The sequence below is a fragment of the Olea europaea genome, unplaced genomic scaffold (genome assembly GCF_002742605.1).
Source record: "Olea europaea var. sylvestris unplaced genomic scaffold, O_europaea_v1 scaffold279, whole genome shotgun sequence".
Classification (NCBI taxonomy): domain Eukaryota; kingdom Viridiplantae; phylum Streptophyta; class Magnoliopsida; order Lamiales; family Oleaceae; genus Olea; species Olea europaea.
The window spans coordinates 313,652-328,656 of record NW_019246376.1 but is presented as its reverse complement, the minus strand read 5'-3'; the positions used below and the strand labels follow the sequence as shown (position 1 = coordinate 328,656).

The 15,005-nt window shown below is 35.2% G+C and overlaps 4 protein-coding genes across 5 annotated transcripts; 2 read left to right on the top strand and 2 right to left on the bottom strand.

Annotated features, from left to right (window-relative positions):
* Positions 1-546: 546 nt before the first annotated feature.
* Positions 547-1,921, top strand: LOC111383932 (RING-H2 finger protein ATL70-like). Its single transcript, XM_023008125.1, has one exon. It carries the CDS (start codon positions 1,165-1,167, stop codon positions 1,669-1,671), a length of 507 nt encoding a protein of 168 aa, XP_022863893.1. The 5' UTR covers positions 547-1,164; the 3' UTR covers positions 1,672-1,921.
* Positions 1,922-3,216: 1,295 nt separating this feature from the next.
* On the bottom strand, positions 3,217-3,849 carry LOC111383923 (mavicyanin-like). Its single transcript, XM_023008119.1, has 2 exons — positions 3,669-3,849; positions 3,217-3,455 (listed from the first exon to the last, which is right to left on the bottom strand). Exons 1-2 carry the CDS (start codon positions 3,847-3,849, stop codon positions 3,217-3,219), a joined length of 420 nt encoding a protein of 139 aa, XP_022863887.1.
* A 1,591-nt stretch (positions 3,850-5,440) lies between these two features.
* Positions 5,441-8,241, top strand: LOC111383930 (uncharacterized protein At3g28850-like). Its single transcript, XM_023008122.1, has one exon. The coding sequence runs from the start codon at positions 7,014-7,016 to the stop codon at positions 8,157-8,159; it is 1,146 nt and encodes a 381-aa protein (XP_022863890.1). The 5' UTR covers positions 5,441-7,013; the 3' UTR covers positions 8,160-8,241.
* A 2,468-nt stretch (positions 8,242-10,709) lies between these two features.
* Positions 10,710-14,412, bottom strand: LOC111383908. Of its 2 annotated transcripts, none has more exons than XM_023008098.1 (4): positions 13,840-14,412; positions 12,873-13,028; positions 12,039-12,680; positions 10,710-11,936 (listed from the first exon to the last, which is right to left on the bottom strand). In XM_023008098.1, exons 1-4 carry the CDS (start codon positions 14,170-14,172, stop codon positions 10,887-10,889), a joined length of 2,181 nt encoding a protein of 726 aa, XP_022863866.1. In that variant the 5' UTR covers positions 14,173-14,412; the 3' UTR covers positions 10,710-10,886. The 2 variants fall into 2 exon arrangements, with proteins under 2 accessions (XP_022863866.1, XP_022863867.1); XM_023008099.1 differs by having other exon boundaries at positions 12,873-13,126; positions 13,840-14,252.
* Between the last annotated feature and the right edge of the window lie 593 nt (positions 14,413-15,005).

Below are 15,005 nucleotides of genomic sequence, written 5' to 3'. Positions count from 1 at the left end.
AAGATCCAAGTTATAAAACAATACCAAAAGTTTCATTAGGTAGGGTGGGGACTGGGGAGGGTTATCCAAAAGTGGTCTACACAGAAATCCACAGCCAGCAAATGGAAATTTAATCTGATTATTTAATTTTTATTAATGTGATAAAATTTCAGTAAGTAAGCAGTCAATTTGTGGGCCAAACTGCTGAATTAATTAATTTTAAAATCATTGAAACAAGAGGCTGCAATACAAATTAACCAGTACCCTTTTCTTGCAATGAATCCAATGTTTGTTTAATGGCTTTAGGTTTGTAATTTTGAGTATTTAAATAGCATTTGGTGCACATCAACTTTCATACATCTATAGAATTTTTAAGACACGAACACGAATGGTTGATGGTATAATAATACTACTTCAAGTAATCTCAAAAGAAATTAAATAAAACATATGTAAAGTCGACACATCTGTGGCTCCTTAAACTGCGTCAGTTGCATATTACGTTCAATCATGTTTATCAATTATATTACCATTGCTCTAATTTGATTATTTTCATGTTGATCCATTATCTCCCCTTACGATTTCACTAGAGTTGTAACTTTCTTCATAAGTAAGAAAGGTTCTTAGCCCGAGTTGACTTGACTACTTAAAACGAACGGGCATTCTCCAACTGGAACCGGGGGATTCGGGGGAAGTGCTTGAAGATAAAGTGGGCCAAGTGTGCAGTGAGGGTGCTTGTCAATCACTAGGTAGCTAGTCTTTACTTAACCCGGTCCAAGCAATGCCCAAAGACTCCCATGCCTTTCTTGATTGGACCGACCCAACCGGCCATTTCCGACTTCCTAATTATTAGTATAAAGGCATTTCTAAAATTGTCTTTTTAGATAATGCCACAGACAGTTGACAACTAACAATAAAAGACTAGCTAAGTAGCATATTAACCAGTGAAAGGCTTTTCTCTTGCAGTCAAGAAATCCATAGTCACCCCTTCAAGCCTTCCCTATTTGTCGATTCTTTCATCTTTTTAAAAACCCTAACCCTTATATTAATTTTCTACCCTATTTGTTCAAGCAATACCACCCCAACCCAATCTATCGAATCGAAAAAGTTTGCCTCATTTATTCACATCACATCACTTTTTTCGCTCGACAGCGAGCAGTGCCAATTCTAGACCGATCCACCAAGAAAATGAATACTACCATGGAAGCAAGTGCTGTCACTGAGAATGAAACAGGCCAAACTTTTGGTGGTTTGGGGTACGGCCTTGGGCTCTCCCTCGGGATCCTCGTAATATTTTTGATCACCACCTATGCCTCCTACATGTGCACACGTAGACAAGGCGGCGCCAACCTCCTCTACAACCACGACTTGTCGATCCACGGAAGCTCCACCACGAACGACAACTGGTGGCATCGACGAGGCCTTGATGAAACCACTATCTCTACCTACCCACAATTCATATACTCCCAACTCAAACTCCATAAATGTGAATCCTCTTCTTCTGCTTGCTCCATTTGCTTGGCTGATTATAAAGATACAGATTTGATAAGGCTTCTGCCTGATTGTGGCCACTTCTTTCACTTCAAATGTATTGATCCTTGGCTAAAGGTAAATCCCACTTGTCCCATTTGTAGAAACTCACCATTGCCAACTCCTCTTGTAGAGTTAATGGTAATTTCATCACCTACTCAATGATAAGGTCCTAATTCAACTCACTATATTAGCTTTTCATAAGATTCATACTTTCAAAAAAAAAAAAAAAAAAAAAAAAAAACGTCTTTATTTTAATCAAATTGTACATGTGTTATTGATTCAGTGATGGTTGAATTATTTCAAATTTGTCAATGGGGTTTTGCAGTTGTTTGCAAAATGTAATTGAAAGACATAGATTCATAAATTGTTTTAGTAGACATTTTCTTATCTCTCAATGATTTACTTCCTTTAATGGTTATTCATAAATATATGTATATAGTTTAGATTTACCAACCAAAAAATCCTCTAACCAACCAAAGAATATTGATAATAAGACTTAGTTTTTTGTTGCAGTTTAAAGTAAATTCACCATAAAGTTCAGATTCTTTAATAAATGTTGATATGAATGCTCAATAAATCTGATTTTAGGAATAGAAACAGCTATTGAGTCCATTATTTCAAGAAGGCGTGGCATGAAAAAAAATTCCAGCTTTTGCAAAATAAGCTGGACAAGTGACAATTTCAAGCTACGAATTGGAGACAAACTTTTCGTGTTAAAAGTTTTAATTTAAAAGGTATCTTGAGGGTTGTATAAACATTTCTTTTTTACAACTCATTTCGTAACAAATTAATATGATGTAACGTAATTATTAAAAAAGAAATGAAATAAACCCTCAAATTAATTAAAATAAGAAAGGATGCCTTGCTAAGCAAAAAAATTCAGATAGGGCACGGAGAACTAAGTTCAGGGTCTCATAAGATAGATTAACAAACTCGTTCAATTTCAGATTGATGGGTCATGTTTAGTATATTTTTTCTTTTTTATCTATTATTAATATTTATAATTATAATGTCTTGTGATGTTGGTTTGTCATGTTATCGACAATGTTTATCTTATTAGATTTTGTATTATTGGTTTTGTTTTATCAAACTAACAAAAATAAGCAAAACGATTCAATTATAATAAATTTTGTGCTCAGACCATCTCAAAACAATCATGAATTGATTAAAAAATTATGTCATATAAGTAAAAATAGACAATATTTAAAAAAATTGTCTTCAATGTCATCTGACGTGACAGAGAAAAAATAGACAATATCTAATGTAGCAACTCTATTAGACGAATGGTCAACAAAATTTAAACTCTCTCTTATTAAGCCGTTGTTTGGTAAAACAATCAATTTTAATTACATATTTCATGGATCCCATAATTTTGAACTATACATTTCATCAACTGTTATAAAAATTTACTGAAAAATCTGATTTTAATCCCCACCAAACAAGAGCTAAATAAATTTGAATTAGGATAATGCTACTAGTTGTCCAATATTGTAATAAAGTTTGACCCAACATCTACAAAATTAATTAGTAATCCAATTAATTCCATTAAGAGTTTGACGACAAGCAATGATTTTTACCCTTTCATTATCACAAAACCATAAAACAACTCAACACAATATTGAAACTAAAACCTCAAAATTAATATACTACGAACTAAATAAGATTAAAAGAAAAAAAAAAAAGAAGTTAAAATCTTGTTTATTAGGCCTATGGTTCGGAATTTGGTGCAAGATTTGGAGAATTCTCTTCAACAGTTACACTAACCTTTAGGCCTAATGCACAGTAATTTGAGACATTACATATGAAATAAAACACCCCTTTCTGCATAAGAGGAACAGTTGCTGGGCCCTCCATGAATGCCTTGTAGGGTTGATTTGCAGTGCAACTCTCCAATTCTCCTCTTGAAACTTCAATCACATTGTAAAATGGTGAATCAAAGTCGAAATCTGCATTAGATTTTAGTTTTCTTTAGGAAAAAATACTCCTTTCAGAACCAAGTTTTGAACTGGTAAAGGCTTAGAAATTTAAATTTGAGACTGAGTTTGGATAATGGATAACCCTGCTTACATTTTTTCATTTGGAAAGAAACCATGAAAGAAATGAGAAGATCAAAAGGCTAATAACTTTAAGCTACAAAAAGAAGAGAAATTAGTACTTACATAGAGCATCTCCAGTCCGAAAAGTGTAAGAAGAAGACCAGTTACTGTAAAAGTTATTTGTTAGAGGAATGGACCAAATTGAATCTCCAACAATATATTGCAAACAAAATGAAGTGCCCAATAACATGATTACTGCAAATAGAAATATTGGGACTGTGATTATCCAATTTTGCATCGCCATTTTAATGTGTCTCAGAGAGAATATGTAGCAGTTACAGTATTGTTTTTGGGAGGAAAATGAAAAGGTTCAAGGGCGTAACCGTTTATCAATCTAATCCAATCTACTATAGGGGTGGAACACCTCTCACTTTGTGTTACAATAAAAATTTCTTTATGGGGTATATTTAATTAAGATTTTTGCAGATTTTATTTTATTTTATTTTATTTTATTTTTTTTTATAAAGGTTTAAGTGTATTGAATCGAAACTTTTTAAGATGCTCTAAAAGTCTTGGAATATTTAATATAGTCTTTGAGAAAAAACCTAAATCGACTCGAAATCGACCTGCCATTTTTATTTTCCTTTTTTCTCTTGCTTCTTCTGAATTTTCAATTTGATTATCAAAACGGGTCTCCCGTTTTAGTGGCAACAAGGGATGTTTTCTTAGAGACAGAGAAGTTGTAGAGAGAGTAAAGATTTGGGGGTTTCAGTTTCCTCATGATTGTATTAAAAATCGCACATTTGAAAAAAAAGAAGTAGAAGAGGAAGAATGTGATAAATTCTTCTTCGTTGAATGACTTAAAAAATGTAGAAATTTTTTTCTATACTCCTCTTCTTCTTCATCATCACTTTTTTTTTTTTTTGGTACATGAATTCCATTAAATTTTTTGTTCACATATGTGTAATTTTTTGTATGAGAAAATGTAATTTTTTTGTGAACCATGAACACTGTTTAATCTGTAAATGTAAAGGAGTAGATGTTGATTTTTTTCTTGTTGTTGTTTGACTTTTTTGATGATTTTGATTGTTCATACTGTCATGTAATTTTGAATTTAAAGTACAACAAATGTCGATGAGATTATAGTTGGTGATACAAAATTATGGTTAAACTTTGAATTTGAAATATATTATTTCTGAAGGAACAAATGGAATTTCAAACTCGATGTCGTACATAATTTCTAGTTTGATGAGCGAAATGAAGAGTTAATTGGTCAAATAGCGAATTGTGCAGGAATTTGTCTAGATAGTAGATCAAATCTTGAGTGCTGCGTAACTCTAAATTGCATTCTGTTTTGTGCGTTGATCTTTAAATTCAATTATCTTTTCAATGAAAATATTATTTGCTTGAAGAACTTTTGTGTAACAAAAGTTGTACACTAATTTTCTCACTTCCTATGTAGTAAGTTCCTCATTTTGTCCTTTTAAGCCCAAACTACCTTCTTGTCCCATCAATCATTTTCTATTTCTGGGTGTAACCTATAAAATCAATATATACATTATATTAAGTTGAAATATATTCATTCCTTTACAAAATTCTAGATTCTACAAGTTAAAGTTTATGTGAAATTCGAGATTCTCCAACATTTCGACATTTCACAACATTTGGAGAATCTCGAAATGCTATGAAATGTTGAAAAGTTGGAGAATCTCGAATTTCATAAAAAACTTGAAACGTAGAATCTCAATTTCTGTAGCAGTTCGAGCATAATTCTATTTAATATAGTGTGAATATTGCTTTTATTGATTAAACTCCAAATTTGAAAAGAATAATGTTATTTGCAGTCGTTCACTACAGCAATCGCCCTACGTGGCATACACATGGCATGCGGTTATTTGATGCATTAATAAATAAAAAAAACTACCGCATTAATGTATCAAATAATCACCTGCCATGTGTATGCCACATATGGCGACTGCTGCAGTGAGCGACTACGAATAGCATTACTCATTTGAAAATGATTGATGAAAAAGATGGAAGTTTGCTCATAAAGGACCAAAAAGGGTAAAATGTAGAATCTACGTGCAGAGCACCTAAGAAAATTAGTGTATAACTTTTGTTACACAGATTTTCGCCAAGCATAGTATATCCTATTGAAAAGATAATTGAATTAGAGTTCAATAGGAAAAATGAATTGTAATTCAAGGTCATGCATCAAAAGTTACTAACATTTAAAATTAGACAGTCAAGCAAACTCAAGATTTGTCTTGCAAACTCGATATTTATTTGGCATACTCACTTTCACATAGAAAAATCAATATTTCCAGTTGAGATTTTATTTGCAATCTTGACAGATAGCTACAACATTCGATATTTAACCAATGAAAACTCGTTATTTCACCCATTCTACATTTATTAAAATTTTACTTTCACAATAAAATTCTTGTTTGAGTTTGCATGTGTATAATTCTCTTGAAAACTATTGGTTTGGCTTCAAGATTTGGGCACCAACCATTTGTACTATGTAATTTTAACCATACAAAGATTTTGGGCATTTTTAAAAAAGATTTTTTTTTTGTTTTTTTTTTTGGTAATTGCTCATTTTATAAAATGGTCACTTTTGCAAAATCTTCCAAAATTTGCCACATTTCGAATCCACCACCCAAAGTTTCCCCATTTAAAATTTTTGAACTTCTCTGCCCATTAATAGTTTTAGATTTCATCACTTTTGAAGCATTAATTTTCTGTAATTATGTTACCTCAAATAACAAGTTGTCACATAAAATGTCTACTGTGATAATTGACTATGAATATGATTACTCTTAGATTGGTTTGTAATTAATTGTTGGATAAGAAATTTAAGAGTATGACATATTACGTGGGATTTAGTTTCTTAGATTCATGTTAATTAGGGCATGAAGTAAATTTTTTTTTTTTTAAAAGAAAAGGAAATATTAAATTTGAGATCGTATTTTTCTTCAAATATACAGTATTTCTCAAGTAATTAGGTCTATTTTTATTGAATTTTGTTGGTTGTGCTCGGTGTATAGCCCTCTCACAAAAAGGAGGGCCCGCATCCAATAAAAAAATCGCGAGTGCCCCTCTTGTGAGCATTTAATAAAAAAAATCGCCGACCCCCCTCTTACGAGGGAGTGTGCAACTAGCAAAACTCATTTATATTCCATGAACACAACACATGGTAACAGAACCATTTCTGGTCCACTCCATCCGCCGTGCACGTCCTCCCACCAAATCGTTTTTAAACTTTAAAATCCACAAAAATCATTATAGCCGTTAACTCTCTCACTCCCTGTATTTTGTAACGCCTAAAAAATAAAGTAGTATCTGTTCTTAATTTCTCCAACCTATTAAACCCAAATTTACCTTATACTTCTTCCACGCTCAAATCCTTTGTTATCTCTGCAAATCTTGAATTTAGACCTCGTAATTTTTGAAAGCAGTATCCAGATGGAAAAAAATATCAAGGGGATGAAAGGGAAGCTACTAAAAAAATTGAAGACTTTCAAGACAATTGGTTACTTGAAGCCAGAAAAAGTTCTTCGGGTAAATGAATTGAATGAAAGCCTCTACACTTCATCACCGAAATCAAATTCCTCGGCTCCTCCTGCCCTCGTGCAAATCCAAGAAGCACCCAACAAATGTGTTGAGATCAGAGTTCCAGTACAAGAACCAGAGATCATTGATGTATCAGAGCTAATGAAGGACCTGGAAGATCAAGAAATGGAGTTTGACGATGAATTCAATGATAAAGAAAACGTTAGGCCAGCAATAAAGTCGAAGATCCCGAATAATTTTGAAGAAAAACTGGAGATTGTTCATTCATCTAAACAACAGAATGAGGTTTGTGAAACTAATCAAATTGTAGGAGAGGAGAGAGAGGATATTCCTCTGTCGGAGATTGATATATTATGTTTCAGGCAGCCGGATTTAGATTCTGGAACCCTTTTTGACCCTAACCTTCTTGCAGCATTTGAGCAGGCAATTACTGAAGTTAAAGCCCAAGAGGCAGAGAGAACATCCAGAATTGAGGAAAAGAAAAGGGGAATTTTGGATTATCAGGAACCAGTACCGCCACCGTTAAAAACACGGAAAATCGAGGAAGAAAATGGTTCTCTACTAGAATTCGAAGAAAAGTGTCCACCAGGGGGAAGCGATTCAGTTATTCTCTACACAACGGGGCTTAGAGGAATACGAAAGACATTCGAGGATTGTCATAGGCTTAGGTCCCTATTGCAGAATTTAAAGATTTTGTTTTACGAGAGGGATATTTCGATGCATTCAGAGTTTAAGGAAGAATTGTGGAGGATTTTGGGTGGAAAAGTGGTGCCTCCAAGGCTTTTTATTAAAGGGATGTACATAGGTGGAGCAGAGGAGGTTTTGGGATTGCATGAAAAAGGAAAGCTTAAGCCACTCTTCGAAGGAATTGCCATTAACAGATCTGAAGGTCCATGTGAAGGCTGTGCTGGAATAAGGTTTATTATGTGTTTCAATTGCAATGGAAGTCGAAAAATTATTCGGGAGGAGAACGTTGAATCCATAGATTGTTCTGATTGTAATGAGAATGGAGTGATCATATGCCCCTTTTGTTGTTGAATCATTTGCCTCATTTCCTCCTTTTTTGCCATTGTTATTATCAGGATGTATGGTATGTAGTAGCCAATTGAGCAACAAGATTTTAATTTCTCNNCCAAAATATGATCCAATTTACCTTACCAAACATGTCTCAGAGAATTGGGGCGTTATCTTATATGATTGTGATCTTTGATTTGTTCACGAGTTGTACCAAATGGAAGATTCAGATTCCATGTCTTACCTTATTTGCTTGGAGAGTAGCGGTCTGCTCTTTTCTTTTTCTTCTCTCTGAGAAATAAAGTAAAAATGTTCATTCACATGCAGATCAGATTCATTTTCTCATCAAGTTTTGAAGTGCACAATTTGTTAATTGAGTTGTACCATACACTGAATATGATTTTATGGTACAATAAAAATATTGTACCATTTTTATGTTTCTTAATACGATCAGTTATTGCAGATCTTGATGCTACACTAACAAGATAATTCTCTTGTTTCATAAATATAGTTCTATTTCTGTATTATTCAAGTGCAGGCATATATTGAAATGTTCATTATGTTTGCCAATATTTCCACTCCTTTTTGGGCATCAAATTAGTGACTTGTTAAAATAAAAATACTTGTACCATTTAGTCATGGCCTTTTGCAACAGGGAATATATTATCTGTCACCAGTAACTAAATCTTTATATGCTTTCATCTTGTTTTTAAATCTGTTAGAAGGGACATTTTGTCGCACGTCTGTCTTTTGGGCCAGTAGCTCCTCTGTGTTCATTGAAAGACAAATAAATCAACAATATTGGCTTAGTGTGTGAAATCGCCTTGCAATTGTGATTTACAAATAAATTTTGACTTGATACCTCGATTTTAATGGATTTCAGTTTGCCAATTTGGCAGGTTAAAACTGAACATAGGGCAACTGTTTCTTTCTGTCTCTTTCTTCTGTGCTTTTAGGCAGCCAACATCCATCTGATTATCCTGTATGACTATATCATCTAATTTCTTTTGAACCCTCTTGCATATTTCGCCGAAAAGTATCAAAAATTTTCGTCATGAAGAATGTATTCTGTTCTGGAGGTAAATTCTCGCTGATGAAAATATTTTTAAAACCATCCTACTATTTTTTGTTCAACTTTATCTAAATACATAATCGAACATAGTGCTGATGTTAAATGTGAACTCCATCTCTTTGTATCTTGCCCCCAGAAAAAGATTATCTGTTTTTCTATCAGACAAGAAAGTTAAGGAAGATCTCTTCTGCTTCTCAGTGTCATATAGGTTACAGTCAGCGCAACGTTAGAATTTCTAATATCTTGCAGAACGATGCATTCATGATGGGAGCTGTCATGCTTGCTTCTCAGACGACTACGAAGGTTCTTGCGCAAGATAAATTTAGTGATGTCATCTCTTATTTTCAAAATGAAAATATCATAAAAGGTGCTTGCTGAAATTGTTTGATGAAGAACCAGTGACTCTTCAATTTTGCTTCAATCAGTTATCGATTTTAGGATTGGACATAATTTACTGCATGGTACAGCTTATGCATGAAAAATTTGATGCTTGTTCATAAGATCTTAAAATCATTTGGCATATTTAAATGTTTTCTTTTTAGTGTTGTGTTTGGATTTGATTGATTGCATCCTATGTGATGTCTCCCATCCCATGTTTTCCAATTTGATTGAACCCTGCCTGGTTTAGAAGTGTAAAGTCGGGTGGACTCCCCTAGGTAGAGGCCGAGCACAACTCTTTTATAAAAAGGTTGAACCCCAACCGCCCCGTCCCTAGAGCTTTGTGAGGGAGGTAAATCGTGGGATGTGCCTCAACAGGCCAAGAAACAAGAGCTGCCTGTACACTGCGCCTACAAAGAGTCCAATTCCATGTCTCAGGAATCGAACTCCCATATTACGGCTGCCAGCAAGGCGTGAGATAATCTCACTCCTGTCTTTTGCACCACCCCGAGGGGTAATCTTTTATAATTAACATGAAATGTGGTACGCGGGGTTCAATGGATGAAATTTTAGTAGTTTGCTTTACCAAACATTCAACTGTTTTCTTTTTCTTGAAATTCGGGTTTTCAACTATGTAGCACAATGATCCCCAATGACAACAGAATGTCACAAACAAGAGAAGTGAGGGGTCCCCTACAGTTTCTATCTGTGATGAATGACAACTTCCATTTGATACAACTTATAAAAAAAAGGTTAAACCCTAACCTTAAGGGTCCCCCACCATCCCTGCCCTGGAGTATCGTGAGGGAGGTAAATCGCAGGTTATGCCTCCAAGGGTACAGGGTGGAAGGCTGTTTGTACACTTGCACTTACCCAAGAGCCAAATCCATATTTCAGGATTCGAATCCTTGACGCAGCAGCCTCAAGCAAAGCTGGATTTCTCCACCCTCCCCTTTTACCACTTGGAGATGTGCCCTGGGGGCTGATACAACTTATAACTTTCTTGGTAAGGTGGACACTTTAAAGGAAGATAAGGAAATTAAAATCTTGTGCCGCTCCTGATGTTTCTAAGTACAGGGCCACACTAGGCTATATACCTAAATAAGAATGATGCTTCAATGTTATACTGAAAAGCAGCAGCTTTGGTGCTAAATATAATCTAAGGGCTAAACCAAATGGGGATAATCTTGTACTAATTTCAATTACACACATGATCTGTTCATTTGTATAACAACGCGAGGAAAGAAGATCTTACCCTTTTATAAGGAAACACAATACAAAAATAACAGAAGGGGTTTAGACTATAATTCATCAGGTTTTGTCTCTGGTATATCAGCGACTGCTTCGACTATGGAAGACTCTATCGCGGGTTGTAAGTGCCTTGTGTAATGGAACTCGATTTGTAACCGATGATGAAGAGGTGTTGATGCCATCAATCCCTTTTTCAGATCAACTTGCAATTCCCTCAAAGGGATTGCAGCCAAAAAGCTCTTAATGTACTCTTTGCATGACTCTTTTCCGGTGCAGACAATCTTCGGTTCTTCTTCACTATTTCCTTGTGCATTAGTGCTGCTGATAGTAATTTGTCCTTCACAACTGCCCTCCAGTTCCTCCTTCTCATCGGTTATACATTTACTGTCTGATTTTTCAGGCTCGATATGTTGATGGATGGTTGTATCTCGATCAAATTTCAAGATGAATGCTTGATTGCAGCCCTCAAAAAGCCTCTCACCCAGTGTGTCGATGATGTAGTATGAATCTTGTTCGACCTTTAAGATGAAAAAGTGGTCATTCCAGCTGATAATGTAAACCAATGGGTCACCAGTCGGAAAGCAATCCATATCAGTTCGACAAATCTCATCCCAAATGTTGTCAAATGACATAGCACCATGGAGGAAATCACAATCTCCATTTTCTAGTCCTTCTGGATGGAAGAAGCCAATGAAGGACTTCTCCGGTGCAACAGAAATTGGACGAACTTTAGCCTGGAGAACTGTATCCAGGTCAAAATGCTTGTCTGGGAACCTTTCCCTATAGGTCTCGTTTTCACAGAGATTCCTCCACTCTAATGAACCTTCACGGATCAGGCTGTCGAGTTGGGACTTGATTGGCATTTCGTCAGCATTTGATTGTAACCAATCAGCAATCACGGCTACCAGGGTTGTACATGCACTTTCGCCTGCTGCTCTTTCACTCCTTTGATCAATCGAAGCAAAGAAAACTTGTGTTTTTAACTTCATATGTCCATCACGACTGATTATCTCCTTCTGCTCCCAGTTACCGACAGCAAAATTGTCATCTCCAAATGCGGAAGCCGATAGCATATTTGCAACATTACCTCCTTCTGTTTTCTGGCATAGTAAAATAGATAGATATTGTCAGAAGCAAGTCATGCATTTATCACGATATAATGTAATGAAGGAATAAAAGAAAGACACGAGATGGAAGCATACCCCAAAAGTGGATTCATCTGAAGAACTAAGTAGCCGGCGATCAAAATCAATATCATCTCCACCTTCCTCCCCATAATATTTTTTCAGTAAGGGCTCCCCTTTAACTTTAGGAGATCTGAAGCTTAGTTTCCTCTTCCTCCAGGGAAGGATTCTACGTTTTGAAGTCTGCTGGATGGACTGATCAAACATTTTCCCTACGTCCGATTTTCTATGGCTATAGTAGATCCAGTCCTCGTCTCCACTACAGCTCGTGTTCAAGTAACTTGTCCCAGCATGATTTGCATAGGCCAATGTTCCATAACTGAACGACTTCCGACCACCAGAATCTTCCTTCCCTTCCTCCGAGCTCCCATCTTCTGTGTCATCAAGTGATTCCGTGTCAAGTGGGTAAATTTCCTCGCTTCTGACCGAGATCCTTCCATCACTGCCCTCCTCTTCATTACCTGTCTTTTTAGCCCTTCGGCTAGATAAACCCCTAAAAATATTCACTCTTTTCAGACTGGCTTTGAGAATGGAATTCTCTTCTTTTTCTGTTGGGGAAATTTCTCCATAACAGGGTGAAAGAGGAAAAGAGACAACTGGTCTCATCATTAATCCTGAAGGTTCCTCAGCATTTCTCAATTCTAGAATGATGATGGACAGCTGCAAATGAAAGCAACTCTTGGTAAAACACACAGAATCAAACAGAACAAATGTATATGCAAAACATTGACGGCTTGTTTGGCAAAGTGGACTACATGTTATCCTGTTTAGTATAACGTACCAAACATGCTCTAATGGAAAAGGAACAAACTAACAGATAAATAAAAGATACCAATGATGATGGTGTCTTACGGAAAGTAAAGGCCTATTATCAATGCTAGCACCGGGCATATCCATGGGAATCGTGACTTCTCTGTCTTGGTTTTCTACATGAGATGTGAAGTCGGCAAGGTTCAACATTCCAGTTGCAATAATAGGGATTTTGCCATTTGTTCCATGCTTCGATCCCTAATTCACAACAACGGATCAGTATTCGGATATTCAAAGAGATGTACCATCAGCATATTCCCATGGTTTATGAAGCTGACTAGTTCAACCTATTCCCCCTGTTTTTGAGTTTAAAATAATCACTAAAGCAGGGTATATGCCATAACAGTCCTAATCAATAAAATCGACCAAATTGTGGAACAGAATATAACAGTAATTTTTATCTTCATTAGGATCACCACAAGATCAAGGGCCTCAAACTAAGCGCACATTTGTCACAGTACCAGACATTAGCGGACGTATATTGACAGGGTTTGAACTTTTTTCTGTATTGTTATTCAGCACTATTCAATCAACCTTACCAAACATGCCATAAATTCACACGCATATTCCGACAACGCGAACTAGACTGGAAAACTAAGAATCAAATTCTAGTAGACTGCAAGAGAATGAACCTGAAATAGTAACTCGACAATTCAATAACAACCCAAAGAAATCATCCTATTAATTCCAAAATTTTCCAAACAAAAACACTCGAGATCAAACATTTTTCATCCCAAAGGTAAAAACTAGAGAAAAATGCAGGATCAATCTATTGAAAAAGAAATCCAAAAATTTACATCAATTTTTCCAAAAACAAGATTTTCTATTGCCTCATTTTAAACTTTGCATACTAATGAATTTAATGTTCTTACTATTTATCATCATGATCTTCTCAGCAAAAAATGCTAAGCCAATTAAGCTTTTTTTTCTTTTTTTTTTTTTTATTAACACCACCATCTCCAAAACTCAAATCCATAAAAAATAAAGAAAATCCCGGTTGAAAACTCACATTAAAAACAGTAAATGAAACCTCCCAAGGATGAAACAAACCCTCCTTGTAAGCTAACAAATTGCACACATTCTGAAACTTTTCATTCCACTCGACAACTCCATCTTCTTTTAAAGTTTCCTCCTTTGTGAAATTCCTTCTCACACTTCTCCTTAAAGTCCTCAAAGCATTGGCCTTTGATCCCTTCCACTTGATCTCAACCACAAATCTTGCAGAATCTTGTAGTTCTGATGATAACATCAGGCCCTTAATTTGATGAATGGTGATCTTGGCCTCAAATTTCTTGGATGAAATGGAAGGCCATGGCCTCCACTTCATCATCTTCACTACCATTCTTCTTCTTCCTTTTTTACCAAAAAGATTATAAGTTGAATAAACACTTTTGACTTTTGATGATCAAGGATGAGGATCAATCTGTTAAAAGTATATAAAAAGTTTATAAATTTGGATGGGTTGAGTGTTTTTGAAGAAGTGGGGTATTTGGAGAATGGCTCTGATTATAAGATGAAATTTAAAAGTTAGTTTTAGCGAGAGATCTATACGCATGGTGATATAGTGATTATTTGTTGTGCACAACCACTTCCACTAGGCAGACGCAGGAGAGAGAGAGAGAGGGGCAAGCCGGCTGTAAAATATTCACCTAGGAAATAACGTACGTATCTCTTTCTACCGGTAAAATTACCCACATATTTTTTCCCAATTTTTTTTAAGTAACGCTATTTAACTTCGCTGGATTACAATTCCAAGTGATTTTAATGTGGCATTAAATGATAAGTGATTTTAATGTGGCATTAAATGACAGATGAGGGCCATACGGGACATGATGTAGTATTACTGGTGCTTAATAGGAAAATAGGTGACAGTGAGTTTATTGATTTATCATTTATTGAATTGAATAATTTACTTTTTTTTCATTTTATAATAATTAGTAACTCCACTGTCATCTAGGCAGTTATTAAAGTACCAATAATGTTAACTTATTTGAATTATGCTACTTGTACATAAAAATTATACATAAGAGATTACATAAAATAAAGTGGAGGAAAAATATGGGATGGAAAAGTTGACAGTGTTGTAAACTGACAAATGATATATTGACATATGACTAGGAGCGGACCTAGACCTTTAGTATTGTGGGGTCAAAATTTTAAAAATAATTTTTTTAA

What these genes read in the sequence shown, in the direction of transcription:
- LOC111383932 (XM_023008125.1), top strand. Translation starts at nt 1,165, where the DNA reads ATGAATACTACCATGGAAGCAAGTGCTGTCACTGAGAATGAAACAGGC.
- LOC111383923 (XM_023008119.1), bottom strand. Translation starts at nt 3,849, where the DNA reads ATGGCGATGCAAAATTGGATAATCACAGTCCCAATATTTCTATTTGCA. An exon ending in TCGGACTGGAGATGCTCTAT is followed by an intron (nt 3,456 to 3,668) that starts GTAAGTACTAAT and finishes AATCTAATGCAG; the next exon opens with ATTTCGACTTTGATTCACCA.
- LOC111383930 (XM_023008122.1), top strand. Translation starts at nt 7,014, where the DNA reads ATGGAAAAAAATATCAAGGGGATGAAAGGGAAGCTACTAAAAAAATTG.
- LOC111383908 (XM_023008098.1), bottom strand. Translation starts at nt 14,172, where the DNA reads ATGGTAGTGAAGATGATGAAGTGGAGGCCATGGCCTTCCATTTCATCC. An exon ending in TTTCATTTACTGTTTTTAAT is followed by an intron (nt 13,029 to 13,839) that starts GTGAGTTTTCAA and finishes GTTGTGAATTAG; the next exon opens with GGATCGAAGCATGGAACAAA. An exon ending in ATAATAGGCCTTTACTTTCC is followed by an intron (nt 12,681 to 12,872) that starts GTAAGACACCAT and finishes TTTCATTTGCAG; the next exon opens with CTGTCCATCATCATTCTAGA.